At 45.7% G+C, this 21,121-nt stretch overlaps 1 protein-coding gene and 2 long non-coding RNA genes across 5 annotated transcripts in view; 1 reads left to right on the forward strand and 2 right to left on the reverse strand.

Annotated features, from left to right (window-relative positions):
- LOC132206830 (uncharacterized) overlaps window positions 1-9,284 on the forward strand; it is a 31,004-nt gene extending 21,720 nt beyond the window's left edge. For 2 of the 3 annotated variants that reach the window (XR_009443191.1, XR_009443193.1), the window contains exon 6: window positions 8,354-9,280. This is a non-coding gene — a long non-coding RNA (uncharacterized LOC132206830). Of the gene's footprint in view, window positions 1-8,353 lie in introns of all 3 variants that reach the window. The other variant, XR_009443190.1, reaches the window with a different exon arrangement.
- Window positions 1-21,121, reverse strand: part of LOC132206828 (uncharacterized) — an 82,213-nt gene that overhangs the window by 25,743 nt on the left and 35,349 nt on the right. The window contains exon 3 of the mRNA XM_059641907.1: window positions 16,297-16,308. Within this exon, the coding sequence (XP_059497890.1) occupies window positions 16,297-16,308 (12 nt within the window). The remainder of the gene's footprint in view (window positions 1-16,296; window positions 16,309-21,121) is intronic.
- Window positions 6,708-11,371, reverse strand: LOC132206832 (uncharacterized). Its single transcript, XR_009443195.1, has 2 exons — window positions 11,058-11,371; window positions 6,708-10,232 (listed from the first exon to the last, which is right to left on the reverse strand). It is a non-coding gene; the product is annotated as an uncharacterized LOC132206832 (long non-coding RNA).

A 21,121-nucleotide genomic window follows, 5' to 3' on the forward strand; every position in this document is an offset into this window, starting at 1 on the left:
AAACCAGCACTTCATGTTTGCTTTGAAAAATAAAGTTAGGGGAGAGACTACCTTCTGAAAATTCTTTGAGTGGGTCTGGCCTGGTCTAGTCTTGTCCATAACAGACTGAATAATTCCAAAGATTTATCTTGGGAAGACAGACTGAGCGTTTTTGGCCGATACTCTCTGGACTTCAGAAGAATCACAGGGGATCCAAAATGCTAAAGTTGGGGGATTGACAAAGGAGATGGAGAGAGGATGTTTCCTCATGTGGGAAAATCTAAAATGAGAAGTCAAGTCAAGATAAGGAGTTGGGGCAGATTGAAAATGGAGATGAGGAGGAATGGCTTCTCTCAAAGGTTGGGGAGAACGGGCATGTCTAACCTGCACATCCATTGGAGTGTGCCAGGAAACAGGAGCACCTGGAGGAAACCCACAACATCACAGGGAAAATGTGCAAACTTCACACGGACAGTCACCTGAGGCTAAAATCAAAGCTGGATCCCTCACACTGTGCAGCAGCAGCGCTAACCACTGAGCCACCATGTCTCCCATTGAGCCTGTTCCACCTTTCAGTCTGTGCCTTCACACCATTAACTTGCCTTTAGTCCCATCTCCTTATTATCTCAGCCAAACAAAAATCTGTCAGATTGGAAACTAACCACTGATCCAGCCACTGCTGTGTTTGTGGAAAAGAGATTTAAACGTCGATAACCCTTGTGTTTAATCATTTAACGGAATGTTTTCAGCCTAACGTTAGCAACATACCATGGCGATCCAAATATGAAGCCGTTCTTACTATTTTTTTTGAAATAGAATTTTCCTTACACCTGTGAATGCTCTCAGTTTCGATTATAACCTCTGGAAAACGCACACGCCCACCTGATCATGTGTTATTTGCTTACAGAAATCTACTGGTTGAATTCCTGTAGCCACAGGTTTTGGGGCAGGATTTTTGTTTGTCAAAGAGATACATCATGCTTTATGCCCCAAGTTTGTACGTTTGCTTTAGAAGTCCCGTAACCAGTAAGGGGCGGCAGGCACTAACGTCCAACAGGAAAGCTGAGCCCAGAATATCAGGATGGAGCTGGGTAATACTTTACGACAGAGAATCGAGGAGAAAGTGGGAGAAAGAAACAGAGTGGTGATAAGGGAGGGTCCTGGGAATGAAGCTTCATTGAATTGAGATGCCTGGTCAATTTGCTCATTTCGAAAGTTTGGGGCATCTCACAATAAAATCATAGAATCGTACAATACAGAAACAGGGCCTTAGGCATAACTTGTCCAATCCAACTGGGCTTTCCATAATAAACTAGTCTCACGGCCTGCAAATCCCTTTTGCACCCTCTCCAATTTAATACGATCTTCCCTTTTGCTGAGGTACCAGAATTATACACAGTAATCTAAAAGTGGCCAGACCAATGTCCTGTACAATGGCAACATGACGTCCCAAATCCTATTATCAATGGTCTGACTGATGGATGCAAAAATGAAATCTGAATGGTGGCATGTGATCAGGAATGTACACTTTAATACAACAGAGTCTCACAGTACTGGAGAGTCTTTTTGATCCATCCAGACGAGACCGACTAACAATAAAGGATGTTCCCAGTCGCGATGGGGCAGTTCAGAACCAGGGGGTGACGGTGTAAAGGGGACAAGGTAGGACTGAAATGAGGAAAAATGTCTTCACCCAGAAAGTGGGGAGCATGTGGGATTCTCTGCCACAGCAAGCGATTGGGGCCAAAACATTGAATGTGACTCCATCTCTCAGTCCTGTCATCATCTCTGTATATCTGTCTCTCCCTCTGTCTCTCTCCCTCCCTCTGTGTCTCTCGCTCTGTCTCTGTCTCTCTCGCTCTCTCTCTGTCTCTGTCTCTCTCCTGTCATCATCCTTTTCTCTCCCTTCATCCTGCTGTCATCTCTCTCTCTTCTTCACCCGACCCTCACTTCCAGAAATTTTAATTGCAGGCTCGAGCGCGCGAAAACAGCCTGGTCCTGGCATCTCAGTCGTATGTGAATAATCTGGGAGATAAATGCACACCATGTTTCATTTATATATACATATGTAACAACCACTGACAGAAAGTAAACATGGAAAACACCTTCACATGCATCGCACGGGTCCAAATGTAAAGTCAACCTCTTTCTGTCTGGGAGGGGAAACACTTTGGGAATTCAATTAATTTCACCTCTGACATTTCTGAAAAAGAAAATAAATAGGAGCAGAGAATGACGCCACTCGGTCCATCTGCCAGTGGTGTAATTTGTAATCTGTGACCATCCATCTCCCTGAGAGTGTTACAAACTAGTTTCTCCCCACCTCCCCCTTCCTCCACAATTTACTCCCTTTAACTGCAGCAAGTAAAAGGAACACATCAAACACTTATACAGCAGAAACAGACCCTTCAGCCCAACCTGTCCATGCCAGCCAGGTTTTCTAATCTACCCTACTCCCATTTGCCTGCATTTGACCCATGTTCCTCTAAACCTTTCCTATTCTTGTCCCTGTTTAAATGCCTATTAAATGTGTGATCGTACCCACATCTACAACATCGTCTCTCAACTCATCCCATACACGCACCACTTTCTGTGTGAAACAGTTGTCCATTAGGTCCCTTTTAGATCTCTCCCCTCTCACCTTAAACCTACGCCCTTTAGTTTTGGACTCCCCAGCCCTGGGGAAAAGACCTTGGCTATTCACCTTATCTTTGGCTTTCATGATTTTGTTGACCTCTGTAAGATCACCCAGCAACCTCCACTCTCTCGGGGGGGGAAAAAAGTCCCAGCCTAATTAGCCCCTCCCTCCAACTGAAACCCTCCATTCCCAGTAACATCCTTGTCAATCTTTCCAGTTTAATAATATCCTGTCCATAGCATTCAATGCATTTCTGTTTTGGTCATTTCAGGATTTCTCATGATCAATCTTGCCAATGGATCCACCAAAGAGAATGAATTGCCTCCAGTTACCCCTTCAGTTTCTCTCCCATCAATAATGCTGGAGAAACACGACCTACTTGTGCACAGCCTTTCCAAAGCATACATGATCTTGAGGGACCGACTCCCCACCCCAGGGAGACAATCTAAAGGGGGAGATTAGGGTCCACCTTCTACAGATTGGTCTGCAGCTCTAAACCTTCTGGCACAGGGTCGGGGGTAAGCTCTAGTGGCTTCTGTGGGATGACCTTGGGCGAGAGAGAACAGAAAATGATACTAACCACCCAGAGAGAAGTCGAATGGACTGTCTGCAACCGGAACACACAAGACAAGGAACTAAACCTCATCTGTTGGTCCTTATCTGATAGAAACACTTGTCAGTAAGGCGTTAGAATGGATGCAGAGTCGACAAACTCAAAATACTAACTCACTCTCTCTCTCTCTCTCGATACCCCACGCCCTCCCCTCGCTGACAGATGCTGTCAGACCTGTTGAGTTACCCCAGTGCTCTCTGTGTTGGTTTCAGATCTCCAGAACCCTGCACTGTGTTGCTTTTGCAACCTTCCAAGCTGTGTTCCTTGCTTCAGACACCAGTGCCGCGACTTCTGGTGAAATGGTGTCCTCTGTTGTTCAAGCATAGAGGAAAGATATGGCTAACACATTTCAAAATAACATTGCATCACTGTCAGAAAGGAAACACAGGACAATGAGATGACATTGCTTGGTAATGGTGTACATATGACCAGAGGATCAGAAGTAGGCCATTCAGCCCATCTGGCTGCTCCACCTTTCAACCATGACTGTGGCTGAACTGCTCATTCTGAACTCTACTTTGCTGCACTTCCACCCCTTGCCCCATAACCTTTGATTCTCCTTCCTGAATGAAAATCTCTCTCAGACTTGAACATACTGAATGACCTGGCAGTGACAGCCCTCTGTGGTAAAGAATTCCACAGATTCACTCCCCTCAGAAGAAGAAATTCCTCATCTCCATCTTCAATGGATGAACGCCTATTAAGAGATGATGCCCCTCTGGTCCCAAACTCTCCCACACGAGGGGCAACGGCTCCCCGTCAAATTCCTCAAAGGATCTTCAATGAGGCCACCTCTCATTCCTATAAACTCCAATGAGGATAGGCCAAAGTCTCAATCTCTCCCTCATCAGACACTCCCTCCATACTCGGGATCAGCCGAGTGAACACTCTTTGAACCTGCCTCCAACGCTAGACTCTCCTTCCTTAAATACGAGGCCACAAAACTGCTCAACATATCTCAGCTGTGTCTTGTATAGTTTTTTTTAGAAAAATTTCCCAACGTTTATCTTACATTGAAGGCTGACGTTTAGGGCCTTGATCCGATGGTTCATTTAAACCCTTCTTCCGAAAAAAGGATCTTGGCCCGAAACTTCAGCCTTTCTGCTCCTCTGATGCTGCTCGGCCTACTGTGTTTCTCCAGCTCTACACCTTGTTATCTCTGATTCTCCAGTATCTGCAGTTCTACTACCTGTGAAACAATTTTACCCCAGATTGTAACAAATAGTTTTCATCTGAAATCCTCAAGGAGTTGAGAATCTCTGTCCCTTTGTGAAGTACAGCTGGTTTTGAGGGCGTTCCTAACAGACCACAACATCAGACAGAGTTACAGCGTGCCATGGTGTCATTGGAGATCCCCAGTGGGCAGATTTTATGCCATTCCCACTCAGTGGGCGATATGTACTCCCTGAGGAACAAGCTATGGTGGTTCTATCCCTCTGTAAAATCAGGATTTACCACAAATCTGCCTTATTTATTTCCTCTTTCTGTCCCTCCTCGATCCCACCCTGTAATCAATTCTCCTTTTGTGTTTACATTTAAAACAAATGCATTCCCCTTTGAATCGACTTTTTAAAAAAATGCTAATCTGTTTACGACTCTCTTGCAATTTATTCCACGTGGCTGTTACTTTAGCCCTCTGTTTGCTGTATTCGGGCAGTTTAATTGTTGACTGCATAGCAGATCAGTTCATTTTTTCAGCAGAACTCCCAGGTTTCCCCTTATTTCCTGTGCCTATCGGCCTGAAGAAGGCTAAGATCAGAAATGTTGACTGCTCCTTTCCTCCACATGCTGCCTGGCTTGTCCTTCCAGCCTCCTGTTTGTCTGTCTCCGCTGAATATTCAGCCGGCTTGTTTCAGCTAAAGGGGAGGGCATGGCTCAGTGAATGTCTACTGTGTGTGTGTGTATCACAGAGAGTGAGAGAGAGCGCATGTTTCATTGAAAGGAAGAGTTTGGAGGTTTAAAGGGGATGTGAGGTAAAAGGTTTTCACCCAGAGAGTGCTGGGGAATCTGGTACTCACTGCCTGTGAGGGTGGGAGAGGCAGAAATCCTCATCACATTGAAGAAGGATTTAGATGTGCACTTGTGATTCAAAGGCTATGGGCCAACTGCTGGGAAAATGGGATTAGGGAATAGGGATAGATAGGAGGAACTGCAGATGCTGGAGAATCTGATAAAACAAAGTGTCGAGCTGGATGAACACAGCAGCCAACCAGCATCAGACGAGCAGGAAGACTGATGTTTCGGGCCTAGACCCTTCTTCAGCAATGCTTAAGAATCTTGCTGCATTGACCCCCATCACCAAACCCCAACCTGTCCATTCTTCTCAGGGTTTTCGAAATTGCATTGAGATCATCTCTTGATCTCCCAGATCCGGATGATACAGAGTGCCCAAACTCCCTTCCCAGCTCACTGCCTCATTGAGAAAAATGTGTGCAATCACACACTCTCTCTCACAGACTCACACACACACACGCTCATGCATGTAGATTCACACACATAGTCAGACTCTCACACACACTCACACCAGCCTTCCCCTCACTCTATGCTCTACATCCTGTTTCCGCTCAGTCTCAACCCAACTCCATCCTCCTTGACTAACCCCCACCCCCACAATTTTGTCCCTTTTCTCGCTATTCCCCCTCTCACGCACCGCACACGCACAAAGACACGCACACACTTACATGGTCACATATTCACACACAGTCTGACAGACACATATACACTGGAACAATTTCACACACACGTCCTTCACAGGTGCCTGCGCGCACACACGGTCTGACACACAGTCACACCAGCTTGCATTCACACAAACACATGATTGCTCAAACAAATTTATTCACAAAATTACATTGAATATCACACACCCACACACACTCAGAACTGTCATAATCTCTCACATTCCCTTACACATTCACATGCAATCACAGTTTATGCTCACACTCTTGTACAAACTCACATTATCTCACACACAATTTCAAACAAACTCACACTCACCCACACACAGCCCCTTAAACTCTAATTCTCACAGAAAAACACATTCACAACACACTCTTGCTCTCTCTCTCTCGCACAGACACGCTCTCACACACTGTCACACACATTCACGCAGTCACACAAAACATCCTACGCGCACATTTAATCTCACAAACCATCTCAGACGCTCTTTGACATAAACTTTCCTCAAACATTTTCTCTCACACATACTCCTTCCCTTACCCTCTACCCCTCCCTATCACGATATCTCACCCTCCATCCCGCACCCCCCCACCTCCCTCCCACCCACACATGAGCGACGGATGGAAGGGGCGATGCTGGTGACCCAGGGGAAACTGCGGCTGACGTATTGGCTCACTGCACCTTGCATCACCTTCCCATCCCTGAGAGTAATCCCCAAGTTCGGTCTCTGATACCCGCCTCACATTGGATCACCGGGGGTTCCACCAACGCACCTTGATTGTTAAAAAAGAAATCCACCAATTTGTTGTGTGTTACAATTTTATTCATCACCAAAGGCAGAATTGTTGTGTACAAAAGCAAATATCATCAAGAAATTACATTTACAATAGCACAGCGATAGATTAAACCCATCCCAATGTACGCCATCCATGAACAATACTTTCCATTGCTTCATAAATACCGGGCCCATTGTGTTTTCATTTAGTTTTCCATCTCAACACAGGGTTCAGAGGAAGGGGGGAGTTGTGAAGGAGGATGCAGAGATGCTTCCATGCGATTGGGTCAAGTTGAGTGAGTGGGCAAATGCACGGCTGATGTAGTTTGATGTGGATTGATGTGAGGCTACCACTTTGGGAGAAATAAGAAAACAGGAATGCAGATTATTATCGAAATGGTGATGGATCGGGAAAGCAGCACGGAGGACAGGAGTTGGAACATCATGTTGTGGCTGTACAAGGCATTGATAAGGATATTCTTGTAGCATTGTGTACAGTTCTGGTCATGTTGCTACAGGAAGGATGTTATTCAACTGGAAAGGGTGAAAAAAATGAACATAACCATGTTGTCAGGAATGGAGAGTTTGGGCTACAAGGATAGGCTGTTTTTTATTCCAGAGCATCGGAGGCGGAGGGGTGACCCTTCGAAGGTTTTAAAAATCATGAGGGACATAGATAAGGTGAAAGCCAAGGTGTTCAACCCCAGGGTTGGAGAGTCCAAAAGTAGAGGGCATCGGGTTAAGGTGAGAAGGGAAAGGTTCAGAAGGGGCCTGAGGGGCAAATCTTTCGCAAAGATAGTGGTGGGTATATGGAATGAGCTGTCAGGGGAAGTGGTGGAGGTGGGTAAAATTATAAATATTTGAAAGAAATTTTGGCAGATACATGGATAGGAAAGGTTGGAAGGGATATGGTTCAAACACAGGTAAACAGGGCTGGGTCAGCTCAGGAAACCAGGTCGGCATGGACGAGTTAGGCCGAAGAGTCACAGAGCACAGAAATAGCCCCAATGACTCTATGATGAAGGGCACAAATGCTGTCTTTACCAGCAATGCCCCACATCCTTCGCCTGAACGAGGGGTCATCGTGATTAAAAAACAGCAATAAGCCAGTCACCATCCTTACTGGCTCGAATGTGAACAATTCATCAGCACAGTCCTGCTGTTCCATTCAAAGGTACCTGGTACCTATTGACCAGACCCTTTGGCCCTCACGCTGGTGTTGTCCCTGATGGTGTTCACCAGTTTGCAATCGGACCTGCGCTGCTCCTTTCTTGGTGGCCAGCAATTGTCAGATCCAGACGGCGTCGATGTTAAAATCTTAACGTCTTCTACCAAGCCTGTACTTACATAAACCCAAACCCTTTTGTGCTGCAGCGAGAGTGTCTGTATGTCGGGACTAAAAAGCCAACAATTTTAATTCATGGGATGAGGGCATTGCTGGCCAGGCCAACATTTGTTGCCCATCCTTAGCTGTCCAGGGGGCTGTTAAAAATCAACCACTTTGCTGTGGGTCTGGAGTCACATGAAGGCCAGACCAGGTAAGGATAGCAGTTTCCTTCCCTAAACCACGTGAGTGAACCAGATGGGGTTTTCCAACAATTGATTCACAGTTACCATCAGACTCTCAGATTCAGGATTTTGATGAATTTAAATTCCACAATCTGTGTTGCAGGATTTGAACCCGGGTCCCCAGAACATCACTGGAACATCTGGATTAACAGTTCCGCGATAATCCCATGAGGCCATCGCTTCCCCATTCAAAGGTCAAGCCTGCCACTCTGGAGGTGTGTGATCCCCCATCCTGACAATGTGGCGTTTCCAAAATACCTGCAGCGGAGAGAAACCCCCACGTTCCCGTTCCCACAATGGGTTCTGGAATCTCAGAAAACCGAGTTGAAGTGTCCAGCAGGGATTTCGGATCATTGGGAGATCTAGTCTTCTCCGTACAGACTCCATTTCAGCCATGCCTTTTCTATCCAGTTTGTTCAGTGGCTTGCAGCTCAGTGTGTGTTCCTTCTGTGGGGCCAGAAGTTGCTCGGTCCAACCCCACACCCCAGGTCTCTTTCGCCCTGGAATGTAACCATTGAAATTGGCTGGTTTCTGTTTTTGTTTATATCTCCCAACTGTCAGATCCTTCTGACTATTCCTGTTCAAAGTTGGTCTGTTCCATGCGCAGAAGGTGGCAGACGATGTCTTCCTCCCCTTAAACATGGACCAACTGAAAAGCTCAATCCTCAGACATGTACATGAGAGAGAAGGAGGGACAGGTATTAAATTTCCAAAGACCACCAGCTGCTAAAATAGTTTTGATTTTACAAAACTAACGGCCTGCAATGTCCAGAACAGACCAACAGATGCAACAACATGAAATTAGCTTCCCCGGCTGAAAATGAGTGGAGTCAAACAACGTGTGAAACATGGTTTCCATCGCAAAGTTCACAAGTTTGGGATCTGTACACAGGAGTTACATTGTACCTCTTCACCAGACAGTCTATAAAAATCGAATGACCCACCTCTCATCTGTCTTCTTCTTTCTTACTTGTGTGGAATATTCTCGTAAACATTTCCACCCGCTCTGTCTTCTTCCTCTGAGAGCTCGCTGAGGTTCAGCGTGGCATATGTGATACAGGAATCATTGGGGTCAGGCTTGGCGTACTGCAATTGGAACGATATTGGAATGGAATTGGAATTGAGTGGGAGCAGGAAGGTGAAGAGGTGGGAAAGGTCAATTGGGAATAAAGGTAGAAGTGGATATCAGGGGAAAACAGGAATCACCAACAGGAAATGAAGGAGGTTAAGTATTGTTTTGTGGTGAGGGTTAGCATTCAGTTTAAGGTTAGTGTTGGGATTCAGATTAGGATTAGGGTCATGGTTAGGTTTTGGGTTATGGGTTGGGCGAGGGTTAGGGTTAAGGTTGGTTCAGCATTAAGGTTTGGTTTAAGGTTAGCATTGGGTTAAGGCAAGGATTACAGTGAGGGTCAGTGGTCAGTCTAGGGCTAGGCTTAAGGTTTGGGTTGGTGTATTAGTTTTAGTTAGCATTTGGCTGAGAGCCACGATTAGAATGAGTATTAGAGCTCGGTTTAGGACTAAGATTTAGTTTAGGGGTAGGTTTGAGTTTAAATTAGGGTTACGATTAGTGGAGCGAGGACTTGAGGGGTCTGAATGGCCTCCTCCTGTTCCTGATTCACATGATGTTATGTCTCTCCTCTTCTGAGATGCTCTAGCACAGAGTGGGGATAGTGATCACATTTACCCGAACCAGGAGGCGAACTTTGTGACTGCTCTCCATCCGACTGTCAGGAACACGGTCTACCCCAGTTCCTGACCCAACACCTCGTTCCCCGGGGTCCTCCACCCCAACCCTGTCCAGCTGCAAAGGTTACATTGGGGCGGGGACGGCAGTGCCATGCCCCGGGGAACAAACCCGATCCCCGTGGGAAGTTACAGACCTGTGTGCCCCCTCCGGTGGATGAACCACGCCGACGCGATCAGGCCGGCGAACAGCAGAACTGGGACGAGCGAGGCCACGATCTCCGTGGAATAACTCCGAGCTGAAATCCAACAACAACATCCGGCTCACGTTAACAAACTCAGCGGGAAGTGTTACCGCATCAGCCCTGTGTGAGGCACACGATCAGCATCAGAGTGACCAACCCCTGCAGGTACGTAACTCCCTGCCACCCACGGGGGGATGGAAAACACGGAAGAATTGAACCCATTGAGCTCCCTGCACTGAACCCACTTTCCTGCACCCGGCCCCCGACAGCCTGGAATGTTATGGCACGTCGAGTTTCATTCAAGTTCTCTTTAAAGGCTGCGAGGTTTCCCACCTCAACTACCCTCCGAGCCCCCACAGCCCTGTGGGTGAGACAATCCTCAAACCCCCTCTCAACCTCCTGCCTTTCACTTTCAAATGATGCTGCCCTTGTTATTTACACTTCCACCCAGGGGAGCAGCTGCTTCCTCACCCCCGACAGCAGTCCCTGTGCCACACAGACTGGCAGACCTCTATCAGTTCCCCCTCAGCATTCCCTGCTCCAAAGAAAACAGCCTGAGCTTACTGAGCCTCTCTTCATCGCTGAAATGCACCACCCCAGGGCAACGTCCTGGTGAATCTCCTCTGCACGCCCTTCTCCATAAGACTTACACTTCCAGATTTTTATTGCGCTCAAATTCTACCATCGGGTATGAGCGGGATTTGAACTGGGATCCCGGGAAAATGACCGAGACACTTGGATTAATAACCTCACGATCATACCACCCGGCCGTCACCTTCCTAACTGAGATGGTTAATTGTTTCTGGCTGGCACGGACTGGATGGAGCGAATGGCCTTTCCCTGTGCTCTGTCTGTGTCTGATCTGACTGTCACTGTTACCTCGCAGCGTGAATTCGATATAGTCGCTGGTCACGTTAAAAATGGTGCCGTCGGTTCCTGTGTTGATCGCTGCACAGTGATACCTCCCGACACTGTCTCTCCGGAATGAATGAATAACCAGCTCACGACCATCGGCAGTCACATGGGAGCTCGCACTGCCGTTCCTTAGCGGCACGTTGTCTCGGTACCAAATGAACTGGGGCTCAGTGCCTTCCCTCACCAGGCACCGGAGAACAAGGCGGTCCCCGGGCTGTATCTCAGTCCCGTTGGTGCGGGGTATCAGCACAGCATCTGAGACAGGAACTGAGGAGAAAACACACAGAGTTCAAAACCATGGAGTTCGCCCATCGATTGAGGCTGTCAGTGGGGGCCAGTTTAATGCAAATAATTTAAAAGGAAATTTAGCAGTTCGATGGATTCAAAATCTAATGGAGAGCTTTAACACTCCCCAACGATCAACATTTTTGGAGATTATCATTCAGAGAGAAAACACCACCCCCACCACCAGCATGTTCAAAGGAGTTCCCATCGGTGTATCCCCACACACTATCCTTGGGAGATGCTAAAATTGAGAGAGTCATTGAGTCATACAGCGTGGAGTGAGCCCTTCGGCCCATTGAGCCGACACACGCAATAACTGCCCCCGAAAGGCGCACGAAATCCAATTTCCAGCCCTGGTCCCATATTCTTAAATGTTATGATATGAGAAATGCTTCTCCAAATATATTTTGAAGATATTTCGGTTTATGCTCACCACTATATTCCCAGTCAGTGCATTCCTGATTCACCCAAAGCTGAGTGAAAAAGCTTTATTTTTTGTCAAATCCTCTCTGAATCCCCTGCCTGTTACACTAAATCTGTGCCCTCTCATGATTGACCCATCAACCAGGGGGAACAGATGCTCTCCATTCACCCTGTCCATCCCTCTCACAATTTTATACACCTCATTCATGACCCTCCTCCGGCTTCCCTGCTCGAAAAAAAACAATCCAGGCCTATCTGGAGATAGTGGGAACTGCCAATGCTGGAGAATCGAAGATAACAGGGTGCAGAGCTGGATGAACACAGCAAGCCAAGCAGCATCAGAGGAGCAGGAAGGCTGACATTTCGGGTCTGGGCCCTTCTTCAGAAATGTCAGCTTTCCTGCTGCTCTGCTGCTGCTTGGCCTGCTGTGTTCATGCAGCTCGACACCTTGTTATCCCAAGCCCATCTAGTCTCTCTTTCTAGCTCAATTGCTCCAACCCAGGAAACAACCTGGTGAACCTCTTCTGTATCCCCTCTAGTGCGATCACATCCTTCCTGTAGTGAGGTGACCAGAAATGCACACAGCTTTCTATCGGTATGCCAGGAACTAAAGAATGACTAGAATAAGATTAGGGCCAGTCAAGGACAGTCATGGGAAGTTGTGTGTGGAGTCTGTGCAGACAGCAGAGAAGCAAAATGAATATTTTTCTTCAGTGTTCACACAGGAAAAAGACAATGTTGTCAAGGAACATACTGCGATGCGGGCTATTACACTAGACGAGATTGAGATTCGCAACGAGCAGGTGTTAGCAATTCTGGAAGGTGTGAAGATAGCTAAGTCCCCTGCAGTGGATGAGATGTAACCGAGGATTCACTGGGCAGCGAGGGAGGAGATTGTAGAGCTTTTGACTTTGATCTTTATGTCATCATTATCTTCAGGAAAAGTGCCAGAAGACTGGTGGATAGCAAAAGTTTTCCCCTTGTTCAAGAAGGGGAGGAGGGACAATCCTGGTAACTACAGACCAGTGAGCCTTACTTTGGTTGTGGGTAAAGTGTTGGAAAGGATTACAAGAGATTATAATCATCTATAAAGGAATAATTTGATTAGGGATAGTCAGCACGGTTTTGTGAAGGGGAGGTCGTGACTCACAAACCTTATTGAGTTCTATGAGAAGGTGGCCAAACAGGTGGATGAGAGTAAAGCTTTCGATGTGGTGCATATGGATTTCAGTAAAGTGTTTGATAAGGTTCCCCACAGTAAGCTATTGCATAAAATACGGCGTCACGGGATTGAAGGTGATTTAGAGGTTTGGATCAGAAGCTGGCTAGATGGAAGAAGACGGAGGGTGGTGGTTGATGGGAAATGTTCATCCTGGAGTTCAGTTACCAGTGGTGTACCACAAGGATCTGTTTTGGGGCCACTGCTGTTTGTCATTTTTACAAATGACCTGGGCATAGAAGGATGGGTTAGTGAATTTGCAGATGACACTAAAGTCATTGGATTTGTGGATAGTGCAGAAGGATGTTGCAGGTTACAGAGAGACATAGATAAGCTGCAGAGATGGGCTGAAAGATGGGAAATGGAGTTTAATTTGGAGAAATGTGAGGTGGTTCCCTTTGGAAGGAGTAACAGGAATACAAAGTACTGGGCTAATGGTAAGATTCTTGGTCGTGTGGATGAGCAGAGAGAGCTCAGTGTCCATGTGCACAGATCCCTGAAAGTTACCACCTGGGTTGAGAGGGTTGTTAAGAAGGCATACAGTGTATTTGATTTTATTGGTAGAGGGATTGATTTTCGGAGCCATGAGGTCATGTTGCAGCTGTACAAAGCTGTGGTAGTCTACAGTTGGAGTATTGTGTACAGTTCTGGTCGCCACATGATGGGAAGGATGCGTAAACATTGGAAAAGTGTGCAGAGGAGTTTTACCAGGATGTTGCCTGCTATGGAGGGAGGATCTTATGAGGAAAGGCTGAGGGACTTGAGGATGTTTTCATCAGAGAGAAGAAGGTTAAGAGGTGACCTAATAGAGACAAACAAGATGATCAGAGGATTAGATAGTGTGGAAAGTGAGAGCCTTTTTCCTTGGATGGAGATGGCTAGCACGAGGGGACATCGCTTTAAATTAAAGGGTGTTAAGTATAGGACAGATTTCAGAGGTAGGTTCTTTACTCAGAGAGTAGTAAGGGTGTGGAATGCCCTGCCTGCAACAGTAGTCGACTCATCAAGTTTAAGGACATTTAAATGGTCATTGGATAAACATATGGGTAATCATGGAATAATGTAGATTAGATGGGCTTCAGTTTGGTTTCACAGGTTGGTGCAACATCGAGGGCCAAAGGGCCTGGGCTGTCCTGTAGTGTTCTATGTTCAATGTAATTTAATGGGTAATTAACAATGGGTTGGGAGTGTATGGGCTGCCAGCAGGAAAGTGCAGTTTGCGTGGGGTGAGATCAGCCACAATTTTATTAAATGGCTGAATTGCTACTCCTGCTGCTAATTCTTTTGTTCTCAGATTATGGGAGGATACGGACTGGCTGATCAGTAGCAACTGGAATTCAATTCAGGTACGTGTGAGGCAATGCACATGGGCAGGGCAAACAAGTGAATGGAGTACATGACAAACAATGTAGGACTAAGGATCAGAGGGACCTTGCATTATTTGTCCATCTGTCCCTTAAGGTAAGAGAACAGCTCGCTAAAGGGGTTAGAAACCAAATGAGACACTTGCCTTTGTTAGTCGAGGCACAGAGTTTGGGAGCGAGGAGGTTATGCTGGAACTACATATACAGTTGCTGCGGCCCCAGCGAGAGTGTTATGCACAGCTCCGGAATCAACAGAATAGGAGGGATGTGATTTCACTGGACACAGCACAGAGGAGATTTATCAGAAAGCTGTCTCAGATGGAAAGCTTTAGTTATGAAGAAAAGTTGGGTAGACTGGATTTTTTTCTGGAGCAGAGGAGATTGAGAGGCACAGGGTTGAGATATATAATTTAGACAGTCATGGCGGATTTCAAGCCTGGATTCCCCGAATTTCTGAATTACCACTAAACCGAGGCATTCCGGAGAATTTTGGCACAGCAACAATGCACAAACTGCAATATTGTTCCAAGTTTGCACGAAGGAGATATTTACAGGACAGATGAGGGGATGTGTGTCTTTGCTGCATATGCTACTTGGGTTAATGCTTGGTGCTCTGACCATTTTCATTCCCTTTGGACTTTTCTGTGGTGGTTTGATATTGAATAAAATATTTAATACAGAGCACTCGGAAAGCAGGGGCTGGGTTGGACAGAGGCGGTCTGGATGTCCAAATGGGAAATGATGCTGTCCAAATCTCCAGGAATTCTTCAAGGAAATAAATAGTGGAGTTGATGAGGGGGAGTCAGTGGTTGTGCTTTATTTGGACTTTGAGAAGGCTTTTGACAAATTCCAACGGAAGATACCAGTGTGTAAAGCTAAAGCGCCCGGGATTGGGGTAGTGTACTGAGATGGGTAGGATACTGTTTGCAGATAGAAACAAAGAGTAGGGATAAACAGGCCTTTATTTAAATGATGGGCAGTGACTAGTGGGTGCCATAAGACAGTAAGATATAGGGGCAGAATTAGGTCATCTACATCATTGAGTCTGCTCCCACTATTTGATCATGTTTCTCAGCCCTGTTCTCCTGCCTTCTGCCCTTGACCCCCTCACTGATCAAGAACGTATCTATTTCTGCCTGAAGTGCACTCACTGACTTGGCCTCCACAGCCCTCTGCAGCAATAAGTTCTACAGGGTCACCAGTTTATGGCTGAAACAAATTCCTTATCTCAGTTCCAAAATGTCATCCCTTCACCTCGATTGTGCTCTTGGGTTTTAGTCTCCCTTACTCGTGGAAACAGCTTCTGCTTGTCTGCTCGATCCACAGCTCTCAGTATCCTGTAGGTTTGAATTACCAATCATCCTTCTAAACTCCAATGAATACAGACCCAGTGTCCTCAACTGCACATCATTCATCCTCAGGATCATTCTTGTAAACTTCTTCTGCACCCCCTCCAATGCCAGCCCATGCATCCTCCGATATGGTTTGCAAAACTTCTCATGATATTCCTAAAGCAGTACAGATCTGCTCTTGTATCCTTGCCCTTTTGATATGAATGCTAACATCACATTTGACTTCCTAACTGCCAGCTGAACCTGTATGTTAACCTTAAGAGAATCCTCAACAAGGATTCCCATGTTACTTTGCTCTTCAGATTTCTGAAGGTATTCTTCGCTCAGAAAATAATCTGTGCCTCTAATTTTCCTCCAAAATGTATAACCTCACATTTCCCATGTTGTATCTGTCACTTCTTTGCCTACTCTCCTAGCTTGCTTGCTTCCTCGGTACTACATGTCCCTCCACCTGTCTTTGTGTCAATAGCAAACTCAACACCAATGTTCTGAGTTCCTTCTTCCTGATCATTAATGTATAACCTGAATAGTTGTGGTTGTAATGCTGACCCCTGTGGAACACCACTAGGCACCTGCTGCCATCCTGACAAAAAACCTAGATCCTGGCAGTCCGCCAATCCCATATCCATGCCAGTACTTTGCCCCTGGCACCATGAGCTCCTATCTTCTTTCACAGCCTCTTGTCAAAGGCTTTCTGGAAATTCAAAGTGTTCATGCCCACTGGATATCCTTTCCTAGCTTAGTCATGACCTCCTCAAAGAATTCTAACAGATTTGTCAGGCATGACATCTCTTTGATGCAGCTGTGCAGACTCTGCATTATTTTATCATGCACTTCCACGTATTCCACCACCTCATTCTTAATAATGATCTCTAAAATCTTACCAATGACCGAGGTCAGGCTTAGCCTCTCTTCTTAAACCATGGTGTTGGATTAGCTACTCTCAAGTCCTCTAGGACCCTCCCTGACTCCAGTGATTCCTGACAGATCACCACCAATACGTTTACAATTTTCTCAGACATCTCCTTCTGAACTCTGGGGTGTAGCCTGTCCGTGATTTATCCACTTTCAGACTTTTCGCCTTCACCAGAACCTCCCCCTTGATGATAACCACAAACCTCACCTCTGCCCCAAACCCTTTTGAAGTTCTGGTGTTGTTGCTGATGGTCTTCTACTGTGAAGGCTAATGCAAGGTACCTATTCAGTTCCACCACCATTTCTTTGTTAGTTCTTCTCCAGCCTCATTTTCTACTCTTTTGTCTCTCTTAATATTTAGTATCTTAAAAACAAAAACTCTTGCAGTCTTCCTTTCTCTTACTGGATAGGCTGCTCTCCTATTGCAACCTCTGCCCCCTTATTGTTGTTTTTGTGATCCTCTGGCTTTTAAAGGCTTCCCAATCTTCTGTTGGTGGCACAGTGACTCAGTGGTTGTCACTGCTTTTACATGGTGCCAGGGACCTGGGTTTGATTCTACCCTCGGGCAACTGTCTATTGGAGTTTGCACATTACCTGTTTGCTGGCTTTCCTCCCACAGACCAAAGATGGGCTGGTTAAGGGGATTGACCATGTTAAATTGTCCATCATGTCCAGGAATGTGCAGGCTTGCAGGATTAGCCATGGGAAATTAAGGGTTACAGTGACAGGGGAGGGGTCTGGGTCTTGTTGGGATGTGCTTTGGAGGATCAGTGTAGAATCGATGGGCTGAATGACCTGTTTCCATATTCTTAGGGATTCTATGATTCTGGCTTCCCACTAATCTTCACACTTTGAATGCTTTTTCTTTTGTTTTTACGCTGTCTCTGACTTCCCTCGACTGCCATGGTCCCTCATCCTGTCCTTAATATGTTTTGTTTTAAACCCTTGGATGAACATCTGCTGTGCTTCTTCAATTACCCCCAAAAACCTCTGACATTGCTGCTTCACTGCCTTCCCTACTATATGTCCCTTCCAACCAACTCTGGCCTGCCTCTCTCACATGTGTTCATAGTTAACTTTGCTCAATTATAATGGCATTACATCTGATTCACTCTCAACCATTTCAGACCATAGGGTGATTTTTTAAAAAATGTGATCATTACTGCGCCCGAGGCATTCGTTCACCTTCTGATCTCTAATCAAGTCTGCCCCATTACATGTCATTAAATCTGGTATTGTCTGTTCCTTTGTGGGTTCTCCTGTAAGGTGCTCTTTAAAAAAAAGATCTCGCAGACATTCTGCTGTTTATTTTTTTCTTGAGATACACTCCTTAAGTGATTTTCCCAGTCTGCCTGCATATTGGAGTCTCCTGGTTTATTTTACTCCCCACGTCTTGATCCTGCTCAAAGGCCTATACACAGCTCCCATCATGGTCTTGTCTTCTTTTGCAGTTCTTCAACTCGATCCATGCAGATTCTATGCCTTCTGATGTTATATCACGTTTTGTTCAAAATATAATTTCTTATGGACAAGGCAACGTCACCCTCCTGCCCATCTGCCCATCCATTTGACAGGATGGCTATTCTTGGATGGTCTGTTCCCAGCCCTGATCCCCTGCAGCCAAAATGAGTGTTAAGACCCCAGGCAATTCACCAAATATGTCAATGATTTCGATGAGGGGAACTAAACGTAATATCTCCACATCTGCAGATGACACAAAGCTGGGAGGGAGGGGGAGGCCTGAGGAGGATACAGAGATGCTTCAGTGTGATTTGGACAAGTCGAGTGAGTGGCACACGCAGTTTCATGTCAGTAAATGTGAGTTTCAATCTCTTTATTTGAGGAAGGAGATTCTTGCAATAGCGGGGCTACAGTGAAGCTTTACTGGACTGGTTCCTGGAATGCAGAGCTGATGTCTGAAAGGTACAATCGGTGAGGGTTGTATTCACTGGAGCTCGGAAGAAAGAGGGGGTTTCTCACAGAAATATAAAATCCAAACAGGACAAGACAAGTTCGATACAGAAAGGTTGTTCCTGATGCCAGGGGACTCCAGAACCAGTGATCACAGTTTGTGGCTGTGATGACATCACACACTGACAATTGCACAATGACATCACCCACTCCCTGGGGATTTCCTCGAAGGTGGGATTTTTCTGACTGCAGTGTTTCTGATATCTTTACCGGTGCCGGCTCCAGCAGGAGATTTCCAAATTGCAGACGGTGAAATTGTTGAACGGTGAGTACCTTCGACCATTCTTTCACAAATTTGAACTTTTTGGTACTGTGCCAGTTATCTGTGAGAGGATCCACATGTCTGGGGCTGGTACAACTCCTTCATTGTGGATCTAAATCCACATCCATCCATTGCTCTGCTTCACATCGGTCCTACCTGTTCAGCTCTCTGCCATTGTCTAACCTCCTCTCTTTTATATTTCCATGTTTGTTTGCTGTGTCTCTGAGGTTTCTAGATTGCCCATCATCCAAATACATGTTGCTGACTTACCAGCTTCATCTTCACTTGGCACCTCTCACCATCAGGAATCATAATCGTCATAGAATCATACCGTTTAGAAGAGGCACTTTAATTCATCCTGTCAGCACCAACAAAACTACTTGATCTATACTTTTCCCACTTTCTACCACTTTGCCCATCATCTTAAAGGTTATGGCATTTCAAGTGATCATCCTTTTCGTTTTGAAGGTTATGAGATTTCCTGCTTCAGTTACCCTCCCACTTGGTGCATTCCAAATACCCACCGCCATCTGGGTGGGAAAAAGAGTTTATCAATTTCCCTCAATACCCTGTCTTTCACCTTGAAATGATGTCCTATTGACCCTTAAACTGAAGGGAACAGATGCTTCCCATCTGCCCTGTCCATGCCCCGCACAATCTTACAGGAACAGGAGGAGGCCATTCAGTCCCTCAACCCTGTTCCACCATTCAGTGCTGTTCGGCCACCCAATACTGTCAAAGTGTCTTCAGCCCATTGAATTGAGTTACGGCGAGTCTTAGAGTCATACAACATAGAGGCAGGCCCTTTGGTGCCCCATGTCTCTGCAAAAACCAACAAACACAAAGCCACACTAATCCCTTTTGGCTGCATTTACTTCAGAGACTATTATGTTCTGGCATTTTAAATGTTCATCCAGATGCTGTTTAACTAGTATGGATGTACCTGCCTCCACCACCCTCTAAGCTAGCACATTGCATATTTCTACCATCAGTCACTCAGAACAATCAAAATTGATGATGAGGAAGCAATGTAGAGAGAAGTCAGATTTTACTAGATCCAGGAAAATGAGGGAAAACCTAAATTGCATCTGGATGGCAACTCTCAGATTTCCGTTCTGGTGCTGCAAGAGGAGTGAAGAATTGCAAACATTCAGCATGTTCAAAACGCCAAAGTAGGACAGTAGCTTAACTTCTAAATTCTAGATGGAACGAAGCCACCCGCCAAAGGAAGCAAGCCAAATCGATTGGTAATAGCGAAAATAGCCAGAACAGGAAGCTGTGAATGGATATTCATTTCTGTGGAAGTGCCTGGCACTTTGGAGAACTTTTGAGAGGATTGTGGCAATACTTGTGATTCCTCCTTTTGGGAAGAATGTAAGTCCCCTTTAGTTAAAGGGTTAATAGGACATTGTGTCAAGGGGAAAGAAAGGAAATTGAGGAAATTTGATTTTTTTTTCACCCAGTGGTGGGATGCAACATGTGGGAGGGTAACTGAAGCAGGAAATTTCACAACTTTAAAAAAAAATTCTTAGAAGACAACCTTAGAAAAGGAGGAGGAGAGGGGGCCGAATTGAGGTATACAAGATAATGAGAGGCATAGATAGAGTTGATAGCCAGAGACTATTTCCCAGGGCAGAAATGGCTAACACGAGAGGTCATAGTTTTAAGCTGGTTGGAGGAAAGTATAGAGGGGATGTCAGAGGCGGGTTCTTTACACAGACAGTTGTGAGAGCATGAAATGTGTTGCCAGCAGCAGTTGTGGAAGCAAGGTCATTGGGGTCATTTAAGAGACTGCTGGACATGCATATGGTCACAGAAATTTGAGGATGCATACATGAGGATCAACCGTCAGCGCAACATCGTGGGCTGAAGGGCCTGTTCTGTGCTGTACTGTTCTATGTTCTACGTTCTATGTTTAACCTGAAATGTCGTATTGTCCAATTGTTACTCAGGGAATTAAGTATTGAACGGGAATGCAGAGGATGCTCAGTATTGGCGTCTATGGATCTGTTCAGTGTGCTTGTTTTTTTTCATCAATTCATTTCCTTCCAGTAAACATTTCATTTTGTTAATAATGTGAAATCTTGTACCGCAGTTCTTAATGTCAAACCAGGTTTTGGGGCTTTCATTTTGAACGTTAATGGTCGCCAAGTAGTGGGTAAAATAATTTCCTTGCAAATTTCCTTGTAAAATCAACATTTCAACAACGGTTTGCTTTTCCTGTACAAGTATACGCT

The sequence above is a fragment of the Stegostoma tigrinum genome, chromosome 44 (assembly GCF_030684315.1).
Source record: "Stegostoma tigrinum isolate sSteTig4 chromosome 44, sSteTig4.hap1, whole genome shotgun sequence".
In the NCBI taxonomy this organism is placed as follows: Eukaryota; Metazoa; Chordata; class Chondrichthyes; order Orectolobiformes; family Stegostomatidae; genus Stegostoma; species Stegostoma tigrinum.